Here is a 12,240-nt window from a genome sequence, read left to right as displayed (position 1 = left end):
TAGAAAAGATGAGTTTGACTGTAATCAGTATAGAAAAGGTGAGTTTGATTGTGATCGGTATAGAGAAGGTGAGTTTGACTGTGATCAGTATAGAAAAGGTGAGTTTGATTGTGATCAGTATAGAAAAGGTGAGTTTGAGTGTGATCAGTATAGAAAAGGTGAGTTTGATTGTGATAGTATAGAAAAGGTGAGTTTGATTGTGATCAGTATAGAAAAGGTGAGTTTAATTTGAAAGTGAGTTTATGTATAGAAAAGGGGGTTTATGTGATCAGTATAGAAAAGGTGAGTTTGATTGTGATCAGTATAGAAAAGGTGAGTTTGATTGTGATCAGTATAGAAAAGGTGAGTTTGATTGTGATCAGTATAGAAAAGGTGAGTTTGACTGTGATCAGTATAGAAAAGGTGAGTTTGATTGTGATCAGTATAGAAAAGGTGAGTTTGACTGTGATCAGTATAGAAAAGGTGAGTTTTATTGTGATCAGTATAGAAAAGGTGAGTTTGACTGTGATCAGTATAGAAAAGGTGAGTTTGATTGTGATCAGTATAGAAAAGGTGAGTTTGACTGTGATCAGTATAGAAAAGGTGAGTTTGATTGTGATCAGTATAGAAAAGGTGAGTTTGATTGTGATCAGTATAGAAAAGGTGAGTTTGATTGTGATCAGTATAGAAAAGGTGAGTTTGACTGTGATCAGTATAGAAAAGGTGATTTTGATTGTGATCAGTATAGAAAAGGTGAGTTTGACTGTGATTAGTATAGAAAAGGTGAGTTTGATTGTGATCAGTATAGAAAAGGTGAGTTTTATTGTAATCAGTATAGAAAAGGTGAGTTTGACTATAGTGAGTTTGACTGTGATTAGTATAGAAAAGGTGAGTTTGATTGTGATCAGTATAGAAAAGGTGAGTTTGAGTGTGATCAGTATAGAAAAGGTGAGTTTGATTGTGATCAGTATAGAAAAGGTGAGTTTGATTGTGATCAGTATAGAAAAGGTGAGTTTGATTGTGATCAGTATAGAAAAGGTGAGTTTGATTGTGATCAGTATAGAAAAGGTGAGTTTTATTGTGATCAGTATAGAAAAGGTGAGTTTGATTGTGATCAGTATAGAAAAGGTGAGTTTGATGTGATCAGTATAGAAAAGGTGAGTTTGACTGTGATTGTATAGAAAAGGTGAGTTTGACTGTGATCAGTATAGAAAAGGTGAGTTTGACTGTGATCAGTATAGAAAATGTGAGTTTGATTGTGATCGGTATAGAAAAGGTGAGTATCATGTGTACCATATCCTTGTCCCTTTGACATCACCTTGACTGTTTGTGTATCCTTGTCCCATCATATAACCTTGACTGTTTATGTATCCTTGTCTTCATGATGAGATTGACTTGTGGTGTAACATTGACCCATCATATGACCTTGTCTGTATTCTTGACCCTTCTCCTGTATGGCTCAAGCTGTACATGTATCCTTGACCTCACCTTCATATGACCTATGCTGTTGATGTATCCATGACCTCGCTCTCTAATGACACATACTGTTGACTGTTCCCTTGACCCTGTATTCTTGACCCTTCTCATATATGGCTCAAGCTGTACATGTATCTTTGACCTCACCTTCATATGACCTATGCTGTTGATGTATCCATGACCTCGCTCTCAAATGACACATACTGTTGACTGTTCCCTTGACCATGTCATAGTGTTTGAATATGAGTCTGACTGTTATGGGGCACACACTCCTCAAAGACTACCAGTATAACAACTGCTGTTTATACACAATGAATACACAATGATAACATTAAAGTCTTAGTGGCATTTTGATCTATTACAGAAATTAGAGAAAGGTGTGGACGAATCTGAACTAGGGCAGAAACTGAAGTTAGCGGAGAGTGATGCAGACAAATATTACGAACTGTATAACCAGACCCAAGAGAGGATGGAAGAGCTAGAGAGCTCACTAAAGGAAAACCAGGCTGACATGGAAACTATCAAGGCCAGAGTCCTTCAAGCAGAAAGTGTGTATAACAAATAATAGTATACAATTTATAGTTACTGTTTTGTAGGCCATATCTCTCTAACCAATTATAAAGTTCACATAACTGTACACATCTTTATAAGAGATACCTCTATTACCAATAATTAAGGAATTGATGTTTATTTTGTTGAGGTTATGAGGGTATAATGATAATGGAGCACGTGTAAATTATGTAACCCCAGTGAAGCCGGGTTACATAAAATTAACATGTTTTTCAAGTAAATGAATATTATTTTTTCCCGGGGCAGTTGCATATTTTTTATTAAAATACAGTGGAACCTCCCGAAACCGATCATGGTTGGTGCATATAAGTTCGGCCGGTTTAGAGAGGGTTCGGTTTGGAGAAGTGAACCGAATACCGATCATAACGATCCGGATTTAATCGATCGGAAGTTGTTTTTTACACTAGTGTACCGCATGTATGGCTAGTGTTCGTTAAAACCGACCGATATTGATTTTTAATGTGAATTTTATCACAAAAGAGAGAACCATACATTTAAAAGGAATGGATTACAACGATCTTGACTTTGTTACCGCTTATAAACGTAGTTTAGTTAGTTAGTTACATGAATGTTCTTGGGGATGTTCTCGTCTGCATTAACCTAGGACCACATACGTCATTTTCTAAAACAATACATGGCTTCGGCTTCTTCAAACAGATTCAAAACAATACGTTATCCGACAACTACATATGTAAATAAAAACCTGTGTGATTTGAATACAAAACTTTTTCTTTATTACTAGCTCTGCTTGTTTTCCTGCAGTAAACAAACCGCGTGCACCTTAAATATCTAAACAATAGACATGATTAAATAATTACACCACAATCTCGGGTATAATTACCATGTACCTATAGCCTTTCCATCTGTAAACATGCCCCAGGACATGGCATGCAACAACTATGGTACAGGTACGTGTGTATTTCACAGTCGTTTGATCAGACCTCAATGCATTCTATCGGTGTCGCTCAGGTAAGGCCGGTTTTCAGAAGTGTATTTTAGTTACATTTGACTATTCCGATCTCAAAATCGGTCCGGTATTTGGAATTGGGAGGGATCAGTTTTGGGAAGTTTTATACACTATTAATAAAGAGGAATTCATTCTGTACATGACATACATGTTCGGTTTCTAGAGGTGATCAGTTTTGAGAAGGTTCGGTTTTGGGAAGTTACACTGTACCCATATTTTTTTCTCTCCCGTCATCGTCAACGAATTCGATTGAACAGCTGATTGGAATTGAGTCATTCATATGTTCCCGCCAAAAGTGGGGTCATGACCTCACGTTGCTACACCATCAACTATTCACGTAACATTAGAATCGCCGCACATGTTGTGCTAACATTATACACTGATAATGATAATACTAGAAAGCATGGTTATTGAGTTCATGTCAGTGCAAACTGTAAATATTATAGGATATACATAACAATCGATAGTAAATCATACTTTACCAATGTCGTTTTAGTATCTCTAAATTGACGTAATAGCTCATGTGACTAAAACTACAGAACATGCATAACTTACATTTCCAGCCAAAGCAGAAGAGTTGCAGAAGACGAATGCAAGATATTGGGAGGAACTTGGTGAAAAGAAAATGATGATCTTCGCTCGGGATACAGTCATTGAGAAGTTTGAGGAAAAAAAGCAAACATTGTAAGTACTAAAGTATTAGTTGTCTTATTTTTGACAGTAGTGTGATTACTTTGTTAGGTGAATTGTCTTGCCTAAAAAATCATTTTATCACCTCCACAGTGGTTACGTAGTTCATATGTTTAACGTGCGTAACTTTGGCTTGGATATGCCTACAGCATACTTATTGTACCTGCTTAATCGTATTGATCAACGATTTGTAATCACAATAGTATCAATTAAAATACTAAACAATGACGTGGAATTTGTCAATATTTTATGTTATATGTTTCATAAGAAATGTAGAACAATACATTTATGCCATATTTTGCTTCTTGGCTATGTAAAAGAATTAGCCTGAGTGAATTGTCCCTTTAATTAAACATGCATTGGGTGTTCTAGCATGTCCAATTGGTGTGCATTAAAATATAGAGATGTAAAAACATAGTCATTAAGATCTGAATCACCTAAACCACTGACCTTACAAAAGGTGGGCCACAATGGTAGCATCAAACATGTGATATATCTGAAGATTTACTTGGCTTTTTAGGTCATCTGACCCGAAGGGTCAGGATGACCTATAGCCATCGTGTTTCGTCGTCGTCGTCTCCACCTTGCGTAAACTTTTCACATTTTGAACTTCTTCTCAAGTTCCGCTAGTGGGACTGAGCTGAAACTTGCCTGGAATGATCCTCAGATGGTCCCGACCAAGTGATGTTTTTTTTTTTGGATCAGAAATCCAAGATGGACGCCACAGCCGCCATCTTGAAAACACATTTTGAACTTCTTCTCAAGCTCTACTGGTGAGATTTACCTGAAACTTGCCTGAAATGTTCCTGGGAAGGTCCCGACCAAGTGTCGTTATATTCGGATCGATCTGAAAATCCAAAATGGCAGCCACAGCCGCCATCTTGGAAACACATCTTGAACTTCTTAAGTTCTACCGATTTGGTTGAAACTTGCATGAAATGATCCTGACATGGTCCCGACAAAGTGTTGTTATTTTTCATGTCAATCCGAAATCCAAGGTGGCTGCCACAGTCGCAATCTTGAAAACACATTTTGAACTTCTTCTCAAGTTCTACTGGTGCGGTTTGGCTAAAACGTGCATGAAATGATCCTCACATGGTCCCGACAAAGTATTGTTGTTTTTTTTGGTCAATTTAAAGTCCAAGATGGCCGCCACAGCCACCATCTTGAAAATACATTTTGAATTTCTTCTCAAGTTCTACCTGTGCAATTTGACTGAAACTTGCATGAAATGATCATGACATGGTCCCGACAAAGTGTTGTTATTTTTCATGTCAATCCGAAATCCAACATGGCCGCCACAGTCGCTATCTTGAAAACACATTTTGAACTTCTTCTCAAGTTCTACTGTCGCGATTTGGCTAGAGCTCGCATGAAATGGTACTGACACGGTCTTGACAAAGTGTTGTTATTTTTCGGGTCGATCAGAAATTCAAAATGGCCTCCACAGCCGCCATCTTGAAAACACATATTCTTAACTTCTTCTCAAGTTCTACCGGTGCGATTTGGCTGAAACTTTCCCATGAAATGATCCTGACATGGTCCCTTCAAAGTTTTGTTATTTTTCGGGTGGATCCAAAATCCAAAATGGCCTCCACAGCCGCCATCTTGAAAACACATATTTTTAACTTCTTCTCAAGTTCTACCGGTGCAATTTGGCTGAAACTTGCATGAAATAATTATGACATGGTCCAAACAAATTGTTGTTATTTTTCTGGTCGATCCGAAATCAAAGGTGGCCGCCACAGCCACCATCTTGAAAATTTTTCGGGTCAATCCAAAATCCAAGATGGCCGCCACAGCCGCCAACTTGAAAATATATTTTGAACTTCTTCTTAAACTCTACCGGTGCAATTTGGCTGAAACGATCCAGACATTGGTCCCAACAAATTGTTGTTATTTTTCAGGTCGATCCAAAATCAAAGATGGCCACCACAGCCGCCATCTTGAAAACACATTTGAACTTCTGTTCAAGTTCTACCAGTGTGATTTGGCTTAAACTTGCATGAAATGATTCTAATATGGTCCCAACAAAGTGTTGTTATTTTTCGGGTCGACCAGAAATCCGAGATGGCCGCCCCAGCCACCATCTTGAAAACACATTTTAACTTCTTCTCAAGTTCTACCGGTGCGATTTGGCTGAAACTTGCATGAAATGAAACTAACATGGTCCCGACAAAGTGTTCTTACATCCCTGGTTGATCCCAAATTGAAGATGGCTACCATGAAACTATATCTAATTAATTTCCTATATGATTATTGCCAAGGTAGTCAGATGACCGTTAAGGCCCTTGGGCCTCTTGTTAATGTTTAAGTTATTAAAGAGGTGATTTACGCAAAATATCATCTTATTACCCCACCATCCTATCAATAACAGTGATATTTGGGTTTGTAGGGTGCGTCAATATGAAGAGACTATTGAGATGAAAGACGATAGAATAAAGAAGCTGAAAGCCGAGATTAGGCAAAGGGATGCAGATGTCACCTTCTGTAAGTATCTATATTTTATCACTTAATTTTTAGCCCACCATCTCATTAAAATTGCCTTTCGTCTGACCATAACTGCTACTGGTGTTTCTTGATAGAGTTTGACTTGTCTAAAGTGAATGTCATTGAGACCAGCATGTATCAGAATAGACAATTTTTAGCCCACCATCATTAGATGCTTTTTGTCCGTGGTCAGTTGTCCATCCTTGCGTCCGTCCGTATGTTAACAATTCTTGTTATCGCTATTTCACCTAGTTGTGCACAATTCTTGTTATCGCTATTTCACCTAGTTGTGCATATTGCGTTTTGGGACCGATTGGTCAACAAGATGACTGCCAGGCAGCCATCTTGGATTTTGATATTTGAAGTTTGTTATCGCTTTTTCTCAGAAAGTGTTGAAGGGATCTTTCTCAAATTTCATATGTAGGTTCCCCTAGGGCCCTAGTTGTGCATATTGTGATTTAGGACCGATTGATCAACCATCTTGGGTTTTGATATATATTAGGAAGGATAAAGCCCTGTGATTTATGCAAAATAGACAGGGATCAAGACTAGAAAAGGACTGCGAGTTTTGACAGATCACACTGTATATACTAAAGGGATCAGTCCCAAATTTTTATGTTTGCATATTGCATTTTGGGACTGATCAGACAACATGATGGCTGACATGCAGCCATTTTGGAATTTAATAGTTGAAGTTTATTAGTATCGTATGTCGGTAAATGAATACAATGCATATCTCAAATGGGAAGTTTCTGATATTTCTATACATATCCAATATGTAGAGATTTTTTCTTTTTCTTTTTTGTCTGTTATGGATCAATCACCTGAAAAAGGAGACAACTCTGCATCAAACATGACATTTCTGATACTTCTATACATGTCTAATATTAGAGAGAATAATTTTATGTTATTTTTATTTTTGTAGCAGTTCAATCACCTCAAAAGGGGGAAAACTCATCTACATCCAACAATCAGATGAGTGTGGTTGACAAGTTCAGTGCCTATATGTTGGAAGCCAAGAATCTGCGTCTAGAGAGAGAAGTAAAGAAACTCGAGAAAAAGGTGCTGAAGTTGGAAGAACATCCAATTGTCAAACCGTGTACATGTGAAGTTCAGGAAATCCAAACCAAGTTTGAAGAGATGAGGTATAACTTATAATGCCACCCATGGTTCAGTTTGTTTTTAGTGGCACATTGGTGACATAATCCAGACTTACCATATGTCCTATTAATCTTTCGCTGACAGGTTTCACAATGAAAGATTCCCTATTAATCTTTTGCTGACGGATATCGTTATAAAATGTAACCTTTCACTCACGAGTCTCATTATATGATTTAACCTTTCACTGACAAATCTCGTTATCTCTTGAAGAGAGGGGAGGGGGGCTTTTGGAATCACTTGGCGTCGAATCTTTCACTGACGAGTCTCGTTATTGGTTTGCCTCTCGAAAGAGAGGGGGCTTATGGAATCGCTTTGGCTTTCGCGTCGGAAATCCCAGGTGGTTAAGGTTTTGGTGCAAGTGTTGTAATACTGTTATCTATCACAACTGACATTGATTTCTTCAATTATTTTGGATCATAATTGTTGCTATGGGTGTGGACTATCAATCAAAGGAGGAAAAATGCTGGATTTTGAGAATTACAAGAGGCCCAATGGGCTGAAAAAGCCAAGTTAAGGTTTTGTGTTGTAATACTGTTATCCGTCACAACCGACATTGATTTCTAAAATGGTTTTGGTTTATTATTGAGTATTGTAAATCACTAAAGGGGGAAACTGCTGAATTTTTAGAATTTCAAAGAGGCCCAATGGGCTGAAAAGTTCAGTTTTGTAATAAAATTGCTATATTTTATAATACTGGTAAATTACAAGGAACCTGAATGAAATCAGCAAAGTTCCAGAGGGGAGCTTTGCTGTTGTCAAACAGCTTTCATTATATATAACCTTTTGCTGTTGGTTTTTTTTTGTAGGGCAGAGAAGGAGAAAATTCAGACAGAGTTTAATCATCTCAAGAAAAGATATTTAATGAAACATGGTGGTAGAGACTTGCCCAAGGAAGAACAAACACCACAGACTGAGGAACTAAAAACTAGTTTACCAAAACAACGTATGAATCTAAGAAGACCACAAACAAACCAGTCAAAAGAACAAATGTCAGACAATCAATGCAAACAGCAGTAATAATCAATGATACATGTATAGACACCTGGCCCCGATTTCTCGAAACAAACTTAAGTCAAAAACTGACTTAAGTCAAAATATTTTACATAACTTACATAAAGGAGAAAAACTTAAGTTCTGACTTAAGTATGTAGTTTTGTTTTGAGAAATCGGAGCCTGGTCACGTTGGTGATGCATTAATACATTATCAGGGCTCAAAGGGTTAAATACAAGTGACTTATGGTGTGTGTTGTGCCCTGTATATCTAACTTCAATGTTTCAGGAGTTTGAGATGAAGAAATCTAAATGGACTTCTCTTATTGATAGCTTTATCTAATATTGTTGTGATTTTTTCATATCTCTTCCTCTTCCTTTATTTTATTCTTCAACTTTTGTACGTACCATAGTTGATTTTTTTATCTCAAACTCTTTATCTGTATATCTTAGCAAACTCTTAATTTACCGTCTGGTAAAACATCCCTTGTTGTCTGTAATACTGAGGCTGTCGCAAATCTTTTTATAGTTGATCATCTAAGAGACTAGACTTTGTGATTTTTATGACAAATTCCCAGTGTTGGTGTGGATGGAAGAAAAGAGACTAGACTTTGTGATTTTTATGACAAATTCCCAGTGTTAGTGTGGATGGAAGAAATCCAATGATAAATGGTGTATGTGTGGGAGAGTGTGTGATAGTTTATGGCGAGAGGGGGACCGCAGGAAGGGTGATACTGTGTCTTGTCTCTTGGAAATAAATTATTGTTCAAAACCACATGGGTGATAGAACTGATATAAGAATGAAGCATGCAGGGGAAAAAGACTGCCCAGTTAAACAAAGACTTTGGTTATGAAAAAATGAATAATTCATACTAACGTAGATTCTACTTGATGTATATACCCGGTTATCTATTTTGATACTTGAGTTTCTCGTGGTAAAAAACATTCTGATGAAAAAAAAAAAGAGAAAAGCTGTACGAGGATAACTTATTGGTAAGAACCATGATATACCTGGAATCTATTCTATATGTCATAAAGTTAAATATCTATGTATAGATAAAACTATTTAACTTAAAACTTGGTTTGTACAAAGTTTTCCCTATAATTATGAAATTTGTTAAAGGATGTCATTGACTTTAAATCTACTGTTACATGTATTCCGTCTTTGCATATTACAGAGTTAGCTTCCTTTCAGGTAGCTATCGATTGTTACGTCATTATTTTGTGAGCGCAATTTACGTCGTTTTTCGACGAAAAGTATGACGTTACGCTCGCAAACACACAACGTCAAAATCAATACCTTCCCGCAAGGGCAGATAACTCTGAAATATGCAAATACAGAATACCAAACTGTACTTCAAGATGAAGAAATAATTGAGATCGGAAGCGAATGCAATAATTTATTATGTTCTATTGGTAATAAAGAAAGTTATTACCGTTTTCAATGTTTTGTCGTTATTTTCATATCATACACACAGTAAAATCTGATTGTTTTTTTAACATCTGAGATGACAGGATGTATTACAAAGCCTTTATTTATTTCACAGAAATGTACCAAAACAACAATTGATTTGATCATCCTCAGCTGTAGAAAAAAACAACTGTAAACGAACTTATTTTCACAGCAACTTAATTCTGAGATTTTTCTGCCGATTTACTTTAATACTTACAATTTAATTTTGGGATCTAAACTATTACATTATTTAAAGATGCAGCACCACTGACAAATGGTATATTTTCACTATCAAAAACAGGAGCAGTATTTTTCTTCAGCTACAAAAGTTACTTACTTTACACCATTACCAACATTGAACAGTTTAAGCTTCTAATTTTACTTCAAGTTAAATATATGAAAAATAATTAATTGCATCCCGAAAAAAATCTGTGTCACTATATCCTATATGGAATGAAGTACTGATTGTGCATGTACCAAAGGTAAAACAAATAATGTTTTATTATTTTTTGGGTTAATTAGACATATATATACACAATTAAACACCAGTCATTGTTCAAATTAAGAATATCATTTATGCTCTGTCGGCGGTAGAGCATCTTTAAATAATTCTGCTAAATGTTTGAAATAAAAGGTCCAAACAGTCCAACCATACTAATGAAAACGACCCTAACAGAACAAGTTACATTTTCTACTATTCAATAACCACAAACCTTATACATTTGTATTCGGCCTGTAGTATGCTGGGATAAATTGCGAAACTTTTTACCATTACTTTTCCATAACAATTTGCCTGAAAAAATCAAGTGATCCAGAACATGGAAGGCCACAAAGTTTAATCGATGATATATCAATTTTTGCGAATTTCATGATCAAGGTAAATCCACGAATGTTTATATCTGCAAAATGACCATTATTAAATTCAAAGATATTTCAATTTTAAATCCACGATAAATCTCTTCAAATATGTTTTTAACTGGAAAATCGTGAAATTTAGTATCCACGAAAGAAAGTTGGTATACAGTATTTAGATAACCAGGCCATGTATCCGGGCTATGAATTTTAGACCGGGTGCTACATGCGTGTAGATCATGAAGGAGGGCTTCTTAGGTCATCTGACCCGAATGGTCAGGATGACCTATTGTCATCATGCACCGTCCTTCGTCGTGCGCTGTCCACCGTGCATAAACTTTTCATTCAAACAACTTCTCAATAACCAAAAGGCCAAGGGTACCGATATTTGGCCTGTAGTATGCTGGGATGAAGGGCTACCAAGCTTGTTCAAATAAATGACCTTGACCTTCATTTAAGGTAACATGGGTCAAATAGGCTAAAAATCCTTTAAACAACTTCTTGTGAATAACTAAGAGGCCTAGAGACCTGATATTAGGGCCTGTGTCATACTTGGATGAAGGGTTATCAAGTTTGTTCAAATGAATGACCTTGATATTCATTCAAGGTCACAGGGGTCAAAAAAGCTAAAATCTTTTAAACAACTTCTTCTTAAGAACCAGAAGGCCAAGGGTACTGATATTGGGCCTATAGCATGCTGGGATGAAGGGCTTCCAAGTTTGTTCAAATGAATGACCTTGACCTTCATTCATGGTCACAGGGGTCAAATAGGCTAAAATCATTAAATGACTTCTTCTCAAGAACCCAAAGGCCCAGGATACACATGTTGGGCCTGCAGCATGCTGAGATGAAGGACTACCAAGTTTATTAAAATAATTGACCTTGACCTTCATTCAAGGTCATGGGGTCAAATAGGCTTAAATCTTAAAACAACTTCTTCTCAAGAACCGAAAGGTCTAGGATGCTCATATTGGGCCTGCAGCATGCTTGGATAAAGGGCTACCAATTTTGTCCAAATGAATGACCTTGACCTTCATTCAAGGTCACAAGGGTCAAAAAAGTTAAGATCTTTAAATGACTTCTTCTCAAGACCCAGAAGGCCCAGGGTACTGATATTGGGCCTGTGACATGCTGGGATGAAGAGCTACCAAGTTTGTTCGAATGAATAACCTTGATCTTCAATCAAGGTCACAGGGGTCAAATAGGCTAAAATCTTTAAAAAAGACTATGTTGAATCGTGTTAATAGTCAGATAACCGTTAAGGCCCATGGGCCTCTTGTTTGGATTTTAGACATGGTGATACATGGAGGGATTTGGATTTTATATATGGTGATACATGTGCGTAGATACATGAGGGAGGGCTTTAGATTTTCGACATGGTAATACATGTGAGTAGATACATGAAGGAGGGCTTTAGATTTTAGACATGGTGATACATGTGTGTAGATACATGAAGGAGGGCTTTGGATTTTAGACATGGTGATACATGCATGTAGATACATGAAGGAGGGCTTTAAATTTCAGACGTGGTGATACATGTGTGTAGATACATGGAGGGCTTTGGATTTTATACATGGTGATACATGTGTGTAGATACATGAAGGAGGGCTTT

The 12,240-nt window shown here is 36.8% G+C and overlaps 1 protein-coding gene across 3 annotated transcripts in view; it reads left to right on the top strand.

The window, feature by feature from the left end:
* LOC138324931 (centromere-associated protein E-like) overlaps window positions 1-9,763 on the top strand; it is a 40,681-nt gene extending 30,918 nt beyond the window's left edge. For all 3 annotated transcript variants that reach the window (XM_069270185.1, XM_069270184.1, XM_069270186.1), the window contains 5 exons: window positions 1,820-2,003; window positions 3,556-3,676; window positions 6,078-6,172; window positions 7,098-7,317; window positions 8,140-9,763. In XM_069270185.1, the coding sequence (XP_069126286.1) occupies window positions 1,820-2,003; window positions 3,556-3,676; window positions 6,078-6,172; window positions 7,098-7,317; window positions 8,140-8,350 (831 nt within the window). In that variant the 3' untranslated portion in view covers window positions 8,351-9,763. The remainder of the gene's footprint in view (window positions 1-1,819; window positions 2,004-3,555; window positions 3,677-6,077; window positions 6,173-7,097; window positions 7,318-8,139) is intronic.
* The last annotated feature ends 2,477 nt before the right edge of the window (window positions 9,764-12,240 follow it).

The sequence above is a fragment of the Argopecten irradians genome, chromosome 6 (genome assembly GCF_041381155.1).
Source record: "Argopecten irradians isolate NY chromosome 6, Ai_NY, whole genome shotgun sequence".
Lineage (NCBI taxonomy): Eukaryota > Metazoa > Mollusca > Bivalvia > Pectinida > Pectinidae > Argopecten > Argopecten irradians.
This window is presented reverse-complemented; position numbering and strand designations above follow the sequence as displayed.